At 40.3% G+C, this 20,589-nt stretch overlaps 1 protein-coding gene across 1 annotated transcript in view; it reads left to right on the forward strand.

Annotated features, from left to right (window-relative positions):
* cacna1g (calcium voltage-gated channel subunit alpha1 G) overlaps nt 1-20,589 on the forward strand; it is a 164,683-nt gene that overhangs the window by 119,046 nt on the left and 25,048 nt on the right. Inside the window, exons 22-26 of the mRNA XM_088000841.1 lie at nt 573-698; nt 1,595-1,684; nt 1,906-2,098; nt 16,822-16,973; nt 20,257-20,366. Of these exons, the coding sequence (XP_087856967.1) occupies nt 573-698; nt 1,595-1,684; nt 1,906-2,098; nt 16,822-16,973; nt 20,257-20,366 (671 nt within the window). The remainder of the gene's footprint in view (nt 1-572; nt 699-1,594; nt 1,685-1,905; nt 2,099-16,821; nt 16,974-20,256; nt 20,367-20,589) is intronic.

Consider the following 20,589-nt stretch of genomic DNA (forward strand, 5'->3'; position numbering starts at 1 on the left):
TGGGCATTACCTCTTAGATCTGAGTAAAGAGTGCAAAGCCAAGTATCTCCCCGTACCAATAGGGACCGGGCCTTTGGAGCAGTTTGAGCTTCTGTTTATCCTTCATCAGTGTGCTAATGACCATAAACCATCTGTCCAAGTAAAGTCATGAAACATTACTGGCTGTGAGGATACCATGAGGAATACTGAATCCTCTCCTCATTTCTGAGGCCTTTCTAGCCAAAGATGTGCATTTTATTTGGCCAAATATTTCTACGAAGCAGGGGTTGATTAATTTTGTATAAGCTTTCCTACATATCACCTGCTTTAGACCCTAAAATTAAAAGCTAACTTCAAGGTTACAGTGCCTTGACCTCAGTCACCTGAACAGCTTTGCTGGGCCCTGCTCTGACCAGAGATCCCATTAAAATCTCAACTTCCTGTATTGATTTCACAGTCTGAAACAAATCAAGTGTGCGTTTTCTCAGTGAAAACAATCCTTCTCTGAAAGGGCTTTCCTTCCGCTGAACGCTGGAACCGAACCCAACAGTTGTGAAGTGGCTTCATGGATGTTTTGTGTTTTTTCTCCGTAGCTTTTCAAGGGGAAGTTCTATGTGTGTCAGGGGGAGGATGTGAGGAACATAACCAACAGGACAGACTGCGAGGGGGCCCACTACAAATGGGTCCGGCACAAGTACAACTTTGACAACCTGGGGCAGGTAGGAAACCCCATACCCATAACCTGTAACCCTTAAACCAGATCGATGCTGATACCGATAACTGACCACGCTTACCACCAACTCTGTTGTATAACAATGTTACTCTGCTTTCTTGTTTGAGGTCTCCTAGAAGGAAGCTTAGCTCAGCCAGTCTTATTGTTGTCTGTATCCAATAGTTGTTCGATTCTGTGGCACAAGCACTTCTAACTGACCTGGTTTCAGTAGGAAACCTAGAGGAACTTTCGTGAACTGAAATTTCCATCAGGGAAAGAAGAAATTGAGTGTTATTATTGGGTTCTATTTCCAAACATTGAATAAACTTGTTTGGTAGTCTTGGTTTGACTGAGGGGCTTCTACTGTCAAAGACGTCACTGTGAACTCCTACATATTCTTAAATATTACTCAAAGGTGAGTTCTTTAGGCCTTTATTAAATAACAAAACACAAGCCCATTCCTCAGCCCAAATAAAGTCCTTGGTTGAGACCTTCTTTCAGCATCATATACAACAAACCCAAAACCTCCTTCAAGCTATTGCTGGCAGTACTGTGTGGGGTATTATGGGTCGTCAACTCCAGGCCTCCAGGGCTGCTGGTGTCCTGCAGCGTTTAGATGTGTCTCTGCTTCAACACATCCGAGTCTAATAGTGAGGTCATTAGCAGGAGTCTGGAGAACTTGACGGAATACAGAGGAAGTTATTCAGCCAATCGATTTAGGTGTGTTAGTCTAGGGACACATCTAAAAGTTGCAGGACAATGGCTCCCAAGGACTGATTTGAAGACCCCTCTTCTAGCGTTGACTTTACTGACTTTGAGATGTGATGATGGCATTGTAAACCTAAAAAAAAATAGAAGATTGTGCACATTTAATACAAATTCCCTCTTTTGCTTTTCTGTCAGGCATTGATGTCTCTTTTTGTACTGGCCTCAAAAGACGGATGGGTGGATATCATGTATGACGGCCTTGATGCTGTAGGAGTTGATCAACAGGTAAGTATCTTAAGATGTTGACAGAACTAATGCTTGTGGTTAGTTTGACTCTTTGCCAGTTCCTACAACAATTTTGAACCTACAGTTTTCATAACCATGGAAAAACCACCTTCTATTCATGTTCTTTAGCCATTCTGTTACAAAAGTAATTGTAACTTTTGTCTTTATTTCATGAAGCCTCTGGGAAACTAAAACGATTCCCTTTTTCTTGTGTATTCCAGCCAATAATGAACTACAATCCGTGGATGCTGCTCTACTTCATCTCCTTCCTCCTGATCGTGGCCTTTTTTGTGCTCAACATGTTCGTGGGCGTGGTGGTGGAGAACTTCCACAAGTGTCGGCGCCACCAGGAGGCCGAGGAGGCCAAACGCAGGGAGGAGAAGAGACTGAAAAGAATGGAGAAAAAGAGACGGAGTAAGGAGAAGGAGCTGGCTGGTCGGTAGTCTTTCCACATCTTTCTGAGTCCTGCTTGAATTTGAGCTTGAGCCTTTTTATTTTTTTCTTTCCTTTTGCTTTTTAATTTGGTTTGGCCGAATCTAGAAGAACGCAATTAGTGAGCTAGCGCCAATCATAGTTGCTATTGTGCGGTAGAACCTTCCCTTTCTATTGACAATCCTCTTCCCCTTTTCCTTTAGATCCTCCCTCCCCCAGGATAGTTTGCAATGTAGTCCTGGGGTCATCTGCTCTGGCTCTGCAGACCTAACCACAGACTTTGGTTGCTCTCCTTCAATACTAGCAGCAGGTTTGTCACGTTGGTTGTTGAGAAAAGCTCCCAAAGTTGGATGGTCTACAGAGTTAGAGCAGCTGACCACTGGAGTTCCCCCGTCATTCCTTTCCCACTGCCCTTACCTTGCCTGGTCTACCGTAGACGTCGTGCTTGGGATGGCCCTTTGAAGCATGCCCAGTGGGTGCTGAAATACAGGGCTTGCATGGTAGAAGATACACAGAGCTAGAGGGAGGGGGACTTGTTGGATAATAAATCAGGTGAGCTCCCCCCTCCCTTCCTCTCTTCTGCATGTGGTTTAGTACAGCCGCAGGGGGCAAGGGTCGAACCACAATCTGGACGCTACGCCTTAGCTGAGATGTGGGATCACTGCAGAGGAGATTTGTAAGGGCTGAGAGCTCATTTCCCCTCCCCTGCGGCTGTATAGGAGATCATAACAAACTGCCTGTTTTGAGTTTTGCCCTTTCCACTGCTTCCTACACCTTTAAAAAATGTGGTGCTAGCTCCCGCTAGCCTTAGCCTTGTTTTGAATCAAGCGCCTGAATTCATGGTATTGTATCAGAGATGCACCGATGAGAATTTTGCTGCCAACTTTCTATATTGTGCTTTTTGTAAAGTTTTGATCGGGAGATAGGATTTGGACTTCAGTCCAAAGTAACTTAGTCAAAGTAATCAACACTATTTTCTGAGTGACGTAACTCTACAACCTGCCTATTCAGGGATTTTGTTTTTTTTGTACAGCAGATCTGAAATATTTGAATGAAAAGCTGAAATTATTACATTCAATGCTACTCGACATTCTACTGGCTGGCATTTTGAAAGCAGCCAATCCAGGAGTACCATTTATTTTCCTTGGTGCTTATTGGCTATATCCTGAAGATTGAAAATAAGGAACACTGTTGATATTAGCTCCTGTGGTTGTGCTAAAATGGTTTCCAATGTGCGCAGTAATGCATATTGAAGTATATTCACTGTGTGAATGATCAAATTAGGGAGTTATAAGCATATTTAGTGAAGGTCTCAAATATTCATGGATTTTCACTGTTTACAAAAACCAGATATTGTGGATACAGCAGACATGTCTATTCTTTTAAGTGTTTTAGGTACTTTTTTTTTTCCTTACTTTAATACCGCACTCATAACAAAAATGGTTAATTTTAAGTTTTCGTTCGCACTGTCATGATTGTCTAGTGCTAACCTAATAAGATGGCTTCAATGAATGGAAAAAGATCCAATTTTAGAGTTTGAGAAGTTGAGGGCTTACCAAGCTAACTATGGCCAATCAACAACCAATTTCTCTCGGTGCATCTCTGTATCTTACCTCATATTTTAAAGGCGCTTTCTTTTTTTTATTACTTGGTACAAGGAGCAGTGGACACAAATAGTTACTTAGAGCTTACAGTTTATAGATCTCTCCTGTATAATAAGCTAAGTTCTTGAGAAATACAGATGGAAAATTAATCTTCCTTTTACAGAAGGTGTCTGACAAGAGTATCTGACCAATTGAGAAAACTCCCCTTTCACACACAGAATACATACGCAAACGTGTTGGAAGGACGGGCATCTTTTATTTTTTCTTCTCACATCTACAGTTTGTTCCTTTTTGAATATCTTTGCCCGATTTTGAGATGAACGTTGTGCCTCCCCTCATACAACCGTGCCGAAAGATGGTTTCTTAGCAGTGTGTCACCACAGAAAGCCACGGTTACCTGCAAATGTCGAAGAGTTACAGGGGTAACTGGACAAGACGTTGGGTGTACAGTAGGTAGCTGAAAATGTCCACCTTGTGAAAGTTCTGGGAACAAATTGACAACATTGATCGGAAGAACTGGACTCAGAATCACTGGAAAGACCTAACACAGGCACATAAACCAGCTAAAATCTTTCATCGCTTCCTTCTAACCTTACTCCATCCCTCTTTCCCTCTTTCTCTCTCTTTAACTCTCTCTGTCTCTCTCTCTCTCTTTTCGAACACTCAGTCCATCCTTCCTTCCTTGCTTTCTTCAGCCTCTGACTAACATGGTCTCATTCCTCTAGATTTATTGGTTCCGGGGGTGAGTTGGGCCCTCTCTGACGGCACACTGAAAGGTACAGAGTTTCCAGCATGTTGTATGTGTCCCCTTGAACACCCTCCCCCCCTGCTGCCACCGACCACGACCACCCACCATGGTGGCTAGGGTTCTAATTTCAGTGATCACGGGAGGTAGGGCCCCATCCTGCGTCGCCGCCCCCCTGCCTCTCTCCCATCAGCCTTCAATCCGCTGGACATACTGTTACCTGTTTTCTCTGTCGTGGCTTTGTCTTTCACAGCTGCTCCACTCTTGCCTGCGATCCATCCACTGTCCACAGCACCGCACCACAGCTTCTCCACCGTAACGAACGAATAAAGACCTTAGCTAATTTGATCCCGCCTAAGACGGACTGGGGTGAGACAGGGACAGTTTGGTAATGGGAAACAACTAGAGGAACCTTGACTTTAAGCATTGATTGACCTCTTATATTTTAAATATGTGGTTTGAGTGATCTTCTTTCAGAAGATGCGCAGAAACAATAACAATGATTTTGTACCACACGGGAACTTGTACACTCACATCTTGTAGTCAGGAAACATGGCCATGTTTTTTCTAAAGTAAGTTCTTTGCTTTTGATTTTGATGGCATTTCAGTCATTGAGGGTTCTGGTGTATTGCTCCCTTATTTGAGTACCAATTGTCCCAGCAACAAAGCAAATGTCTTATCAAATGTGCGCAACTTCACAAATTGATACGATACATTTCTGTGGCCAGTTGTGTTTCATCGATATCCGTTTTCCTTCTGAGATGAACTGATTTTTAGAACAATATTGCTTCTGAATTAAATGCATTGCAGTTGCATGAATGATTGGAATTTGCTTATTGTTTTGTTCAGGATGGCAACGATTGTCATCACTTGTCACCCAGCAGCTACTTTTCAGAATTTCACACAACCTGTAATGAGACATATTCATTACTAGAGGCTTGTATGGGAATATAACAAACATTGACATCTCACAAACATTTTGAAGTAAAAAACAACTTTTTACTGTAATTTTATATGCACAGCAACCATGTTGGATTTTGAGATTGAGGAAAAAAGTTGACTTTTAAGGAGAAAATTGGATGCAACGGGAACCATTAGTACTATGATAACAGTGCAGTGAACTGAAGTTAAATGGCCAGTTTAACTAAAAAAGAATGACATAACTATTTGTATATTGGTTATTTATTATTATTTAACTAGAATCGCTGGATGTAACTGAACTCAATTACTTTTTCATTTGACTTCATAAATACCCATTACTCTGTAGTTCTTCTCTTTAGCTACAATTAGCTTAGCAAATCTAATCTTATCATAATTTAGCTTCATTTAGAATTACTTTGTATATATTTAATTAAATCTTACATAAACTAATCTTTAAACAATCTTAGCTCTGTTTATAAGGAAGCTAATTAGCATCCCTTCTTCATATCTTGCTAACAAGCAGCCAGTTGCTAGCTAATTATATGTTTGAGTTTAATTTAGCCTAAAATATTTCAGTCCAGTTTCCCCTTGGGCAAAATAATGTCTGAGTTTGGTTTATAAACTAAGATAATTACCTTAACTTGACTTATTTGTCCTTCACTTCTTACCATTTTGCTTGTAAGCAACCAGATTCTCTCCTTAATCATCAAGTGCTTCTACAGTATCAATTACAGGAGGCAGACTAGTCGATGTATCATATTTGATGGTCTGTAAAAGAACACAAAACATTTCTAAATTAAATGCTTAAATCTTATGGACAGTAAGTTTTATGAAGTCTGTAACTCACCTGTCACACTTTAATTTAATTCAACAAAACATTGAAAAAGCTGTAAATTGTACATTGATACCTGTGATAGTTTTATAAGAAGTAATCTTGCAGCTGTTCAAGTGATTAGACCAGGTGGTCAGTAGCTGCTGTAAATACAGTATATGTAAATCAATTCATTATGATCACCTCGAGGTGGACAGACAAACTTATTATCTGTGTTATGCTTCTCATTTTTGCCCATGAGCAGCGTTTTGCAACAGTCACTGGTTGGTCTTCTTCAGCACTACCAGAACACACACCTAGCAGCATCATCAGAGCCCGTTTCTATAGCAATCCGCTCAAGGTACTGCTATGATAGATGGAATCCACAGACAAGTATCTCCAATAATAACAATCCTATCAATAGCTCAGCGTTATGAATGGTTTGCGGTAGCGTGCCGACGGCGTTGTGCCTATGAGGGCGCGAGTGTGTGTGTGTCTAAGCAGGCGCACATTCTTGGAAAGGAAATTTGACCACTAGTTCAAACGCCTGCGCGTGTGTGTGTGTGTGTTTGTGTGTATGCGTGAACATGTCAGAGAGCAGATGGCTGCAGAACAGGTCGTAAAATATGCAGGAGCAGCCAGCCTCGTCCTCTGATCCTCGCTCCATCTCTGTCTAGATTTCTGTCTGAGAGGCAGACCGCCGCAGCCATCTGATTCTTAAATGCAACATTTAGCCTCAGGGGAGAGCTCCTTTGCTACATTCTAACACTTTTTTTTTTTTTTTTTTTTTAAACACGTGTAATTATAAAAGTGACGACACACCAAACACAGCGCCCACGCAGCCTGTTACTTGCGAGGTTGTGTTTGGGGTCTGGACTCCACCACAGCCCCGTTGTGTGCGAACTGTTACCCGCACTCCCAGAATAACGCTTCAGTGTGTGTGTGTGTGTGTGTGTGTGTGTGTGTGTGTGTGTGTGTGTGTGCGTGTGTGTGTGTGTGTGTGTGGGTGCACATGTGTCCTGGCTGTGAACGCAGCGTGTTTTTTGGGTCTGGACTCTTATCTTTAGTTCGCACTGTGCTTGGAGCAGCAGTTTGTGGAGCACAGAAGGGAGGAGAAGAACAAAAGGAGTGAGGATGGTGTAGGAAGAGCATTTATTTGGATTCATCACAGAGGAACGAGGGATTACACAAACAGACATGGGAACTGTGACTAAAGAAGGCAGCAGTGACCCAAAGCAAACATTACCTAATCTCACTTTACGTCACACAAATGGTTAAGATGTCTAGAGCTAAAGGTGAAACTTAGCTGTCTGATTAGTTTGGCTAATGAATATTTGGTCACTTGGGGGCTGACAATTTGCTTATCGTAACTAGTTTAGCTTAATTTAGCATATTTGATCTTATCTTACTTTATTGCTTATCTCGTTGCTAATTTTTTAATTTTTTTTTTTTTTTTTTTTACATTTGGACTTTCTCATAATCTTTTAAAGTGCAACTGAGTAGTATTTCCTAAGAGCTGCTAGACCATTTGGTGTCCAGAACTTGACAAGTTACAGCTAATCAGTTTTATTTGTGCAGCACGTTTCAGTTCAAAGTGCTTTACTTGATGAAAACGAAACACAGTGACCGAGCAGAAAAGAAACACTGCATGATGGCACTGAAATAAAGAGAATAAAAGGCTGCAGTCCAGACTAGGATTAATCTATCTCCACTTATTATTAATCAAAGGCAACTCTAAGCAATTATAATGTGCCTCATTGGGTTGCTGCACCTCTGCAACAAGTTGGTCAGTTGTTGGTTCCCCCTAGCACCACTAAAACACACACTCTACAGTCCAAAATGAAAGCGTAGGTATGTGCAAAACAACTCAACAGTCCATTAACGACGTCACTTCGTCTATTAGCCTGAACGCATAAGGATAAACGCAAGGCAGCCGATGCTGATCCCTCGCTCTAACTGGGTCAGAGCTAACAGAGATGAATCTGGCGGAAGTTTCTCATTGCCCCTCTTTCTTTCTTCTATTCCTCTGTCGCCGCACTGTAATTAATAACAGATGTTCTTTGGGGAAAAGATGAATAAATGAGGAGGGTGAGTGGGTGCTGGTACAGAGGCAAGAAAACCTCAGATCAGCGCGGAACGCGGAGAGAGACGGTGACATACCTCAGCATGTCGCCTCTGAAATTAGCAGCCCAGGCCTGCAAACAGTGGATGGCACAAGGTGTAGGCAGCAGCACTAAGGGGAGTGTTAAATGTGACAAGACAAAGTAAAAGCGATCAGCAATTAAACGCTGCGTAAGAGCAACCGTTTTAGGTTTGTGTTAGTTGAAGTAGGTCAAGTTCTCCTTTCCCTTAAACAGACAAACTTCATCTTCAGTTGTCGTACTGCCATCATATCCCATCATGTGTATTTGTCAGTTGAACCTGATTTGCTTGTCAAACTGTCTACGAAAGAGACCAGCAACTGATGGAAAAATCCAAAGTAGCGTAATGGCAGATAAAAAAAAAAACATACTCAGCATTGTTCAAGGTTTTAAAGCAATTTGTGCTTTACAGCTGAATTATTTAGCTTGACATGTGTGGTTGGAAGAGACAATGCACTGACAACATCTTGAATTAATGTTTCATGTTGAAACATGTCTCCATGAATATTTCAGTGGCTGTCTAAAGAAAAAAAACATCATAACAAAAAACAGCCTTATTGTGTAGGGTTGTTGTTATTAAAGCGCTGTTTTAAATTCACTACTGTCTCATGTTTTCAGTTGTCATTTGAAGATTAGTGGGAAAACTGAGTGCGGTAGAAATGTCTCCACTGCTATTTGTCGTCTTCAATCTTTGTTCACCAAGTTGAACAAAGAAGATATTGTGAAAAAGGAAGTGGGACAAATACACAGCCCTGAGGTACACCAGCAATCAGTTAATGAAATGATGTTCGTCTTGGAGTAGTGTCCTAAAAACACTTTTATTTTCACATTTCCAACGTAAAAGTTTACTTTACTGCCTTTTTAAAATTCACAAATTCTCCTCTTTCACTTTGACACAATTATATAAGTATATGGACAGCGAGTTGTTCCAAAATTAGATTTAAATATTGAAATAAATTGGTGGCTTGGTAAGGTAATTAATTTGCCCTCTACTTAACCCAAAAAATCATCTTAATGGATTATACAGTGTAACATAGATTAGTATTTATAATTTTAGTAGTTTAAGGAATATCACTATTATGTAATATTTTTATTTTATTTCCAGTCTTATTGTCTTGTCATATTATTTAAATTGTCAAATTTTTTAATAATCTGCATTTTTTTATTGTCACATTTTAATTCTGTAGAAAAAAAAAAATTTTTTTGTATCTTTTTTTTAATTACTGTGTTTGTTTTTTTTTCAGTCATACATTGATTTAAGTCAGTTTCACTCCTCTTGCTCAACATCGAGACGCAAGCAGTGGATACGCATATAACTTCAGCAAATATCTAATCCTGGAATGTTTTTGGTCTCTACCTTTAACTCGCTTTAGTTTTTAACATTTCTGGAAACCGTTCCTGTGATTCTGTGAAGCATTTGTGCGTCTTCTGCTGTGTTTGCTGCAACAGGAGAACCTCTTGTTGGGATTTAATCCCAGATTAAATAATGCTAAGTAAATCTTGCTTTGTGTGTCAGAAAGTTGCATTATGACATTACAACAACCTTTGCATAAAAGCACAACAGTCTCATGTCATTGTAGTATTTCCACAATTTAAAACAAAAACATATAGCATGAGCTCATTTCTATTCGGACACAACAGTAAAGTTGATTTTTCAGTTAAAATTGATTTCACCATTCATTTATTTCAACATTTATGTATGGACTTGAGCAAAAAAATTTTATAAAACTGATTACATTTGGTAGTCAAGTATCCTTTGCAAAGAATCTCATTCCCTTTAGCTGTTCTGGTCCTCAGAGCATTGAGCCTGAAACCTAACAGCTTTTGTTTTGAGAAAAGTGTAGCAGCCCTTGTTCATCCATCTGACCAGCAGTGTTCAGCACCAGGTAGGAGAAGGCTTTCTATGGCATTTCATAAAAGTTTTTAGTCGTTTTAAAACTGTATACTTTTTAAAACCTTGGTATACCGGTAACCGTCCTGCAGTATATCTAGTAAGAGTCCTCTTGTGGAACTGTAATAGATTATATATTTGTCTCTCTAGATGATGTCTTTCTGGTTTTAGAGTGATAAAGGTCAGACTGCGGGTAAAAATTTAAAAAATCTAATAAAAATGGACTGAGTTAAAATAAGAAAGGCACAGACGCTCTCATTCTGCGGTTTATCAGCTTCCCATCGGTCTGTATCTTGTTGCGCTGTTTTTCTCGTTACTCCGCCCTGCCATCCACTCTATCCAATCACTTGCTTTCACTCATTTCAATGAGTCCATCCAGCTCAAGTATGACTCAGAAAGGTGTGTCAGTCTGCCGTGTGTGTGTGTGTGTGTGTGTGTGCGCGCGCGTGTGCGCGCGCGTGTGTGTGCGTGCTCATGTGCATTCAGAAGTGCCGATGAGAGAGTGTGTTTTCACACCCTGTCATTTTGAACAATGTCACGTTTTTCTTGTTTCTTTACCTCTTTTCTTCCGGACTCCACAATTTGCTCTGCTCTCTTGTCTTTTGTTTCCAACCCTTTCTCCTCTCTCTTGGATTTTTTTTAAGTGAGACAGCAGAGCAATCTGGAAAATCGGTTAAATAATTGTTTGGGTTGTGTTTTTTTATTTATTTGTTTGTTTATTTGTTTTTTGCTTCTAGTAACTGTTTCCGTTGACAGTTGTCTTTTTCTTTTAGACTCAGTGTTTGCTGGATTTCAGAATTGGACATCGTTTCCTTGACAATGAAGGTCAAAGCACATTCCCTGGCAGACACTGAGTTTTGAGATTTAATATTGAGCCATTCGTTACGAAGGACGGGAACATAAAAGCAGCCGTCGCATTAAACCAAAAGGGTGCCTGGCAATTACGGGAAATCATTGTTGTTTAGCTCTTTTTTTGTTTGGCTATCTAAGCATTAAGATGCACTGGTGCTGCTTTTATCTCCGTTGCCCTTCTCAAATCTTTCCATCCATTTCATTTGTCATCCAAGCTCTAAATATTACGTTCCTGCCAATCCCTATCCCTCATTCATTTTCCGGATCCCCCATTAATCCACACTTCCTGATTCATGAAAATGTGATCGGACAACCAGACCCAACCAGCGCCTTCAGCCGCTTTTAGAGCAGCAGCCATTTTACCCAATGAATCGACCATTGGGATTGAGATTCATTGTAAGATCCTCGTTTCGACCGAGTGGCCAACTCAACATCCTTTCCACTTCACAGCTTATTCTAGACACCTTTTGCATAGTCACAACAGTAGCTCTGGTTCCAGACCCATTTCCAACATACTCAATCCAAACCAATGTGCTCTCACTCACACGATCACGGTACACTCATAATGCTGTGGTGTGCTTACTCATCGGTCCAACAACCAATGAGGAGCCTTACTGTGTCTGTATTTCCCAAAAAAAAAAAAAAAAGAAAGAAAAACGACCGCCTCGGAAATGTATGCTATTATGTTTTTGAGAGTGGCCATGTGCAAAAGCAACCTGCACGCCTAATCCTCGGCACCTCACATTTTCCCCCGTGAAGGGAAGCATTGACGATAAAAGTGGGGGAATGTGTACAGGAGTTGTGGCTGTTCGGGTTGCTTTTGGACAGGGAATGTTTCTCTGTTTCCTCTAACTGTTCTTCCTTGCTATTTGACAGACCTTTCAACACATTACGAAAAAGGAGGTTTTAGATCTCGTTCGAAATGAGCAAATCTAAATTTGTAGGTCGATGGAACAGGTCTGCTTGAAGTTCCAGTTGAACTACAGATGAGTCATGGTGAAATCTCATGACACAAGCTGGATGTTGTGACATGTCAGTGGGACTGGCGTTACCTTTTCCAGTTTTCAGCAGCCTGCCCTAACGATTCACTTTGTTGTTGGCGGTGTGGTGAGTTGTTGTAGGAACACAGTTTTTGGAATATTCTCCTGCCAATCAAGTGGAATTGATTCTTTCACAGACAAAAGCAGAGAAACAGCACAGGATTAAAGAATATGATATTGTAAATGTAGGGGAGTCAATGGTCTCGGTGTTGATGGACTTGATTTAGCAATGGCAATTGCCCTTTGCAACCAGCCATTCCTAAGATGTAGCATTTTGGATACTTAGGCATTGAGCTCTTCATTAGGTTAACTGAATTCAGCCTCCTACACTTGCATTGACACTATATTGGGTTCCATTGAATTACAAAAAAATTTTGGGCAATTTCGAAAAAGTTTTTGTGCTAGGATGAGGTGGTTTCTCAACTGTATCGAAAACGCAATAGAAACAGTTTTTTCATATTGTACAAGTCATTTGGTCAACAACCAGATGTTAGGACAACTGGTTGTCCTAATATGGCAGGACAAAAAGGACGACAAGAAGTGGTTGAAGGATGATGGTGCGGTATGTTTTTCAATGATTTATCGGGTGAACAAATTTAATCATGTGTTATTAGAGACAAAGATCATCGATGTCACACAGAGTTCGCAGTTGAGTCTACATTATACCAGAAGGGATGACCTAGTCACCGGAGACTTTTTAAGGAAGAACTAGTCTTTTTAAGTGTTTGTTACCAATCACAAACCTAAAGGCTGGCTTGGTGCGGACGCCACTAGAGTGACCATCTCTACCACTGGTTCAAATCAATAGTTTAATTACTTTTTAGCTCCTGTATGTTTTTGCAGTACAGTTAACAAACACAGTGGGATCTAAAACTCCTTTCAATGGTTGTCCTAGATGGTCTGTCAAATATTCTTTGACTTTGTGTGAAATTTAAAAGTGAAAATACAGGGAGCAGGTGCAACCATCGCAGAGAGGTTAACCCTGACCTCTTTGTACGTTTGCACTTGCTTCCCTTTGTTTCAGAAATTATATCCAACTTTTGAGAGAAGGCTTCACCGGCCACATCAGTGAAGGAGCTGAGCGAGTAGAAGGGGCAAAAGTGGGAGCAGGAAGTCTTATTTTCTTAATCTTCCTATAAAATTTCCTAATGTAATTTAAAAAAAGAAGCACAGCCTTCTTTAGGGAGAGTGACTTTCTATTTGTGGAAGAGGAAAGGCCAGTGAAGTGAGAGCAACAGAGGTTTGGTTCTGAAACCTTGACCTCGCCTCTCTTTGTTCACTCACTCCCAAGACTAGTTAAGTTGTTGTCGGACAAAAAAAACAACAACTTTCTTCTCCCACATCCCCCTGTTTCTTGTTTGGCCTCACCCTCTCTGCTCTGTTCATAATACAGGGCTGATTCAGGACTTTCCTGTTTGCTTCATCACACAATTAGGATTGAAGACAACCACGACTCTGGCCTTCCCAATCCCACAATAAACACTTTTCCCTGCCGCAGAGCAACGTAATTGGGGCAGTTGCAGGGTAAAACATAACTCCGTCTTATGCAACAGAGTTAGATGCATGAGAAGCGAACCAGTTGCATCTGTCTCTGTCTGCCTTAGCTCGCCTCGCACCTGCAGACAGTAAGTAGAGCAGAATAAGAGTAATGCCCGCAGTTCAGGAGATGATGAAGAATCTTGTGAATACGAACTCCCAGTGAAAGAGCCACGCTGTTGCATCCAGCAACAGTTCCACCCACCTGCTCAGATTTAAAGCCGCTCCCGCAGACGTTTCCAAGACGCCCTAAATCTCCTCGGTCTGCCCAGCGGCCATGTTGTGTCACGTCTAAAATTATAGGCCTGTTTATAGAGAGCATCTGACAAGATGAGAAAGTGTTGGTGTCGCGCTCAAATCAGGTTCGGAGGTGCTGAGGAGCATAGCACATGACAAAGTATGTCAGCAAGCTGAGATGCCTTTTATTTTAGGAGTCTGAGCACACCGGAGGCCATATTGTTTCCCCTGTTTCTGGCACGCACATCTCCCCAGGTGTTCAGCGATGGGCAAACTCCACAGCCGGCCGCCCGGCGGTTCACCCCACGTGACTGCTGTTCAGGTGGACCTCCCCTGTCGTCAATATCGATAATTACCAGCAAGGACAAAATTAGCTGTCAGCAGCCGTGACCCGAAAACCAGAATTCCAAATAATTAAGTTGACAGCACTCAGAGGAGGTAAAACTCCGGCCCTATAAGGTCAGCATCTCTTCATTATTTATTTCAAAAATATCCATGGAAACAAAACGTCACAAATTGATTCACTTAGTTACTCATATTCACTGTCATTCATGTTTTATTTTATTTAAAATTTTCCTTAAATCTAATGTAATGTGTAAATGGTAACAGGAGTCTTTCAGTTGTTTTACTTTCTCCATGTCAGTAACAATCAAAATCTTTTCCCCTGAGCATTTAGATTGAAAGCTTTCAAATATTCACTACGGTATGATCATTCCTCTTTAAATTATTTAATTAACAAAAAGGCTACTCCGCTCATCTAATATTTGGCCCATAAAGACTCTTTTTGAACAAGTCTTAACATTTTTTAGGCAAAATTGAGTTCTAAATTATTCACACCCCTGGCAGATTTAAAATTGCGTTCACTCAACCAAGAAATCTGTTTCTGGCCCAAAAAGAGAACAGACAGTAAAGCAAGGTAAAAGAAGTACCAGACTTCTATATGAAATTATTTGGAACCTTTTCTGTAATCAATAGTGACATTTTTATTGGCATTATAGCAAACATACTCCTGTCATTTTGACAATTTATCTTTGATTAGTTCAAAGTCTTCAAAGTCTACAAAGTTGCAAGAGCTTCTTGCTATCTAGCTTGCTAACCTGTAAATAATTTAGCAGCCTACTGTGAATTTGGTGACCTCTTACTACTAGCTTACTGGGCTATTTTAAGCTTATTGTTTTAGTTTGCTATCCTACTGTTAGCCTGTTTGCCTTCTATTAACAAGTATTAGTTTTGTAGCCTACTAGTTTGTAGGTCTACTGTTAGCCTTTTATCCCTATAATCGTCTCTTAGATAATTAAATTATTGCTAGTTTTGTTTGCCGTACAATTTATTTGTTTTGTTTCTAGTAGCTTGTTAGCTTACTGTTAACTCATTAAAATATTGCTAGACTCTTAGTTTACTTTTAGTCTCTTAGCCTTTGTTTGTTTGCTAACTAATACCTCCTTAGCCCAGTAATAATTGATCAAAATTAAAATTAGCTTGGTCATCTGCTATTATTTTTGATAGTCTATTGGCTTGTTAGCCTGGAATTTGCTTTTTAAAATACTATTAGAATACTAGTTACTTGTGTAGCCAACTTACTATTAGCTTCCTAGCATGCTATTAGATTACTAGTTTTTATTAGCTAACCATTTAGCCTCAAAATAGGTCTGTTATTGACACTTTGTGACATAAAACTGATTAAATAGGTGAACATGAATGTAGTTAATTTAGTTTACATTACATTATTGTATTTTTCTCATCAGTATGTTGTTATTAGATTGGTACAACTTTTCAAAACAACAGAGTGAGAATCTTAATTTCTTTAGCTAAAGCACTTAGTAACAGGTAAAAAAACAAAAAACAAAAAAAAAACGCACTATTCCTTTGAGAAAATCTTCCCTGCCCCAGTTTTGTCCAAACTTAATAGGTGCGAATGTTTCTCACTAGAGAAAACTTCCCATTAAGAACATCAGATTTGGAGCACAGACTGGAAGGCCTGTTGGTTCTTTCTATAGATCCTGCTAAGTAAGCCTTTCTGTCTCATTACCTGATTTATGAGTGGAGTTCCTTGGACTGGATGGGGAACCCTCTAGGTGCACACCAGGAACCACACACACATACACACTCCTGGGAATCATCTCAGACCTACACAGTTGCTGCCACAGTAACTGGCCAGACGGGTTGCTACACTCGAGATCCAAAGGACTTCTGTCTTTTAATCAACTGGTTCGATTATATTCCATTCTTTAAATTCCCCCACCGGTGTGATCTCTCCTTCACTGATGTTGGCAACAAGGTGATGGATGACATAAGCTTCCTCTTTCTTCCTCATCCTCGCTCTAAACCCATCTATCCTTCCAGTCTGGACTGAAGGAATAGAGGAGAGACGGAGTGATGGATGAGTTTGGGAAACTACTTTCCTGCTCTATTAAGTTCTCCACCTGAGAGAGGTGGATGAGATAAGGAAAGACAGATCATGAACGGTTCCAGAAAAGGGAGATCTCCTGAATAAAGTTTCACTGAGCAGTTCATCCGTCATCGCATTCAAAGAAAGTTTCACTGTTGCTCAAAGGAGAGCAGCGTTCACTTCATCCGTCATAACTGCACAGGACTTAACAGGAAGTCTCCCTTTGTCTCTGTCCGTTATCTGGTCTGTCTTTCTGCTTTACAGTCTCTCACTTCTCCTTGCACACTGTTGTACTGTCAGTTCAAGTCAACCATTAAACTTTCACTAATCCCTCCCTTTTTTATTTGATTTTTTCCAAGATGATTCATTGGCTTTTTTCCCCTCAGCACTGCAGGCCAACTGTACGCTGTCCCTGCCTATTACCTTCTGGCTCACTTTTTGATCACTGCCTCCCCTTCCTCCTTTTCCCTCTACCCCTCCTCCTCCTCTTCATTACCCCTTGCCTTACTCCCCCCTTCCCCCCACCCACTTCCAACAGAAGCTCAGAGTAAGCCCTACTACTCAGATTACTCCCCCACTCGGCTGCTCATCCACAAGATGTGCACCAGCCACTACCTGGACCTCTTCATCACCATCGTCATAGGGCTCAACGTCATCACCATGTCCATGGAGCACTACGAGCAGCCACAGGTCAGGCAATAAACATCCCCTGTACACGTTGACACCAATGCTCGGTTGACTTTGCAGAAATCTTCAAACTGTGTCAAACTTGCCTTGAAACGTTTAGAAGACCCAAAAAGTCTACCATGTTTTTGCATCTATCCTTTTTTTTTTACTCCTAAATGAAATTATCTGCATTCAGGTGTCTTAGTAGCTAAAAACAGGGATAAATTTAAAGGAAAACCAGCAAGATTTCATGCATACAATGGAATGGCTTAGATGGAAGCAAGTCAATGTGTTATTATGCCCAGCAAAGTCCGGACAAAATTCCAATTGAGAATTTGTGGCAAAACTTGAAATTATATTAACAGACCCACTTAATCATATCTAACAGAGCTTGACCTATTTTTGTTTTTTAAACAGACTTTAGGTTTCACTGGATCTCATTGTGTGGTGTCGGATAAAAGAGGCTCCAATTTTCACATGTGTTGAAAATAATTGAAACGTATTGTTACGACATGACGAAGCGTTCAGGGATGATGATTGCTTTTGCAACTCACTTCGACTGACATGCTTATCAGTTTCCATAACACTCCTAATCTATTATTGTTTTGGAATGTTTCCTTTTTGAGTTCAGTTTTCAAAAAAGATTTAATTGAGGGGGGGAAAACGTAGGAGAGTGTTGCAATTTCCTGGAAAAAAAAAAAACAACTTTTGGAGAACTATAAAAGTTTAGTCGAAACAATAAAACGAGCATTACGGGCAAATCAATAAAAATGGAGAAAAACAATAAAAACTGCAAAAATATGACTGACTTTATGATCCAGTGATCTTTTAACAGTGTGTATTTTAAATATTCTCTTTAAATGCAAATGGCAGGAAAATATTACCAGGCATTGCTGAGGCTACAAGGAAAGCAAAAAAAGAACATTACCTACAGAATTGCCAAAAAAAAAGGGCCAGAATAGCTTCTCAGAACTATAAAAGCAAGGTCAAAACAAAAAGTTAAACCTTACTGCTTAACCAGTTAAAGACGTGAAACAATAAATAATATATAAAAAGTTACCAACTTTGATCAAAAGGTACGTTTTTTGAGAACCTACCTCAAAAGTCCAACATTCAAATGATCTGATTTTCTTTGTCACTTGACACTAAAACGGAGATGAATTGTGCTGGAAAAAATAGATAATTACCCAATTTTCTGTAGACGGTGTATGAAGTTACTTTTGAAGAACCCTTTTGATCTCACTTTATGGCAGCATTCAGGAGCAGAATCGAGAATCGGTACAAACCTTTGAAATAGAAGTGACTCAATACATCGATATCAGCAGGGCTCAAGATAAACCGTAGAGTAACGCTCTACTTTTGTTCTTCAGACAAGTGATACTCTAGATATCAAGATTAGTAGAAGGTGGACTAGTCTTCTGGTGTCCATCCTTGAACTTCCTGCAAAATTTCAGACTGCCCTGGATCTTTTTCTGGGACATAATTGTCATATTTGCTGCCATCTTGCCTGAAAGCCTTTCTCTAAAAGTCTACAGCTCACCGTGTTTACAGAAGCAATCAAACTCACCCACAGCCACTATAGAGAAAGCTCTATTGTGGCGTAAAATAAATCATCCAGCAGTTCAGGATCTTGGACATCCAGAAGCATTCTTTACTGGAACGTGACTTTCTCGATGATTCAACAATGATGCAGGTCTTTCAGGTACAATTTTCCCAGCAGCAATTTTGTCAGATGTGTGGTCAATTCGGTAGTCGATGCACTGATGGCTGCACACCATTAATAACCATCCGCTAATATAGTGAGACGTTTGAAATGCATAACATTTGATTCATTGCCCAACTTCTGGGGCGCTAAGTATAAAACAGCTGACCCCCATCACCCAATGTGAATATATCTGAATGATTTTAAAAGAAGTGTAACAGAAGCTTGTCATGTGAACTAGGAAATTTATGTTTAGTCAGTCGTAACAATGCTTCTTAGCAATACATTTTATACAACCGGTGTGAGATTTGTCACAACTGGCACTGCAAGGGGACGTATTCTCTACTTTGGAGTTGTCTACCTGATTAGATAATGGAAATTTGAACAAACAAGCTGCGTTAACAATTCACAATTTATCCATAGATAAAAACAAGCTTATCGATAGTGTGTGGGACAAAACACTAGCCAAGACAGAGTGACATCTGAGGTTCTACCCCAAACCAATCAAACCGCATCCATCAAAAGCCTGTTGCTATCAACAGAGAGGATTTAGGAACCTCATGGTGGCTGCTCAGTTGTTCATTGCTTTTAAAAAGTGGCAATGCTCAAATGGAAAATAAACTGGCTTCTCAACAGCATAAAGGTTTTGACACACAAGAGGCGACATCCATCTCTTGTGGAACTTGTGAGATGAGGCGACAATCGCTTCAGCCAAGCAACCGGCGAAGTTTGTGCATGCAGGTCACACATAATTTATACACATGGGCTTGTGATGTGACACAAGAAAGTTGGAAAATCTACAACATTTGTAGCTATGATTGCTACAGTCGCTATTGTAGCTGTCATTGATATTGTTACTGTCATCGCTGTCGTCGTTGCTGCGTCCCATATGTTGGGTTTTACCCTGGGAGGCAGAAACTTGTTGCTGTTGTTTATCTCTCTCCGTGTTTATTGCCATAAAGCATTGTTACGACAAAGTAAAAATTCAATCAAATGCAAATTTCCAAAATTTTATTGACTAAGTTTAGAGTCCTGGTTGAAACACAATCGTGTTTGAACATTTTTCTCTAAAACATTAAAATGCTTTTAGAGAGGTTCAAGGAGGGGACAATAAATCTACTATAACATTTATGTGAAGCCTTTCTGTAAAGTGGTTGTACTCAATAATAAGCAGTAAATTTAAACCGATAGCAAAGTCAGAGTAGACGGTGAGATAAAGAGATGTTTTACAAACTGGGCCTTTCTGTTCGGGGATAATTTGCCACCCAGGAGGGTTGAGTCAAATCCCCGCTGACCAGCAGTGCTCTCTTCGTCTCTCTGCAAAAGGTCAGTTTTTACATGGAGAATTCTCCCACAGGCAAAAAATGGACACTTTAATTTTTATGCCCTTTTCACTGAAACTGAGAGAGGACAACTTGAGCCATCTAATAACGGTAAGATCTATTGTAGAGAAAAGAGATGAAGTCTAGTTGAAATAGTTTTTTTCTGCAATGTTTTTAGTACAGTATCATTGTGAATTTGTGAAACCCACTGCTCTGTTTAACTAAAAATATAGCATGAGGTCTCCTTCTGCCTTATATCAACTTTTTCTGATGTCCTTTATAGGAGCTTGACAACGCGTTGAAGGTCTGCAACTACATCTTTACCCTCATCTTTGTTTTGGAATCTGTCTTCAAGCTGGTGGCCTTTGGATTTCGGCGCTTCTTCAAGGACAAGTCAGTAATCCAACCGTGACCGCACTTCCTAAGTGATGTTATTTTCAACCATCGATGTCCGATTCGACGTACGTCTAACGAACTGCTTACTGGCGGTGCCGTTCTTTTAAGCGCTGACTCGTGGAAAACTTGAACCCGTGTTCAGGGAGCTTAAGCGAAGTCTTTATAAGCTGCGTCGGTAAATGTCTGTGTGAATGCAAAAGGCCTCGTTAAACGGCCATAA

The sequence above is a fragment of the Poecilia mexicana genome, unplaced genomic scaffold, assembly GCF_051168715.1.
Source record: "Poecilia mexicana isolate PSO_F unplaced genomic scaffold, ASM5116871v1 scaffold_19, whole genome shotgun sequence".
Lineage (NCBI taxonomy): Eukaryota > Metazoa > Chordata > Actinopteri > Cyprinodontiformes > Poeciliidae > Poecilia > Poecilia mexicana.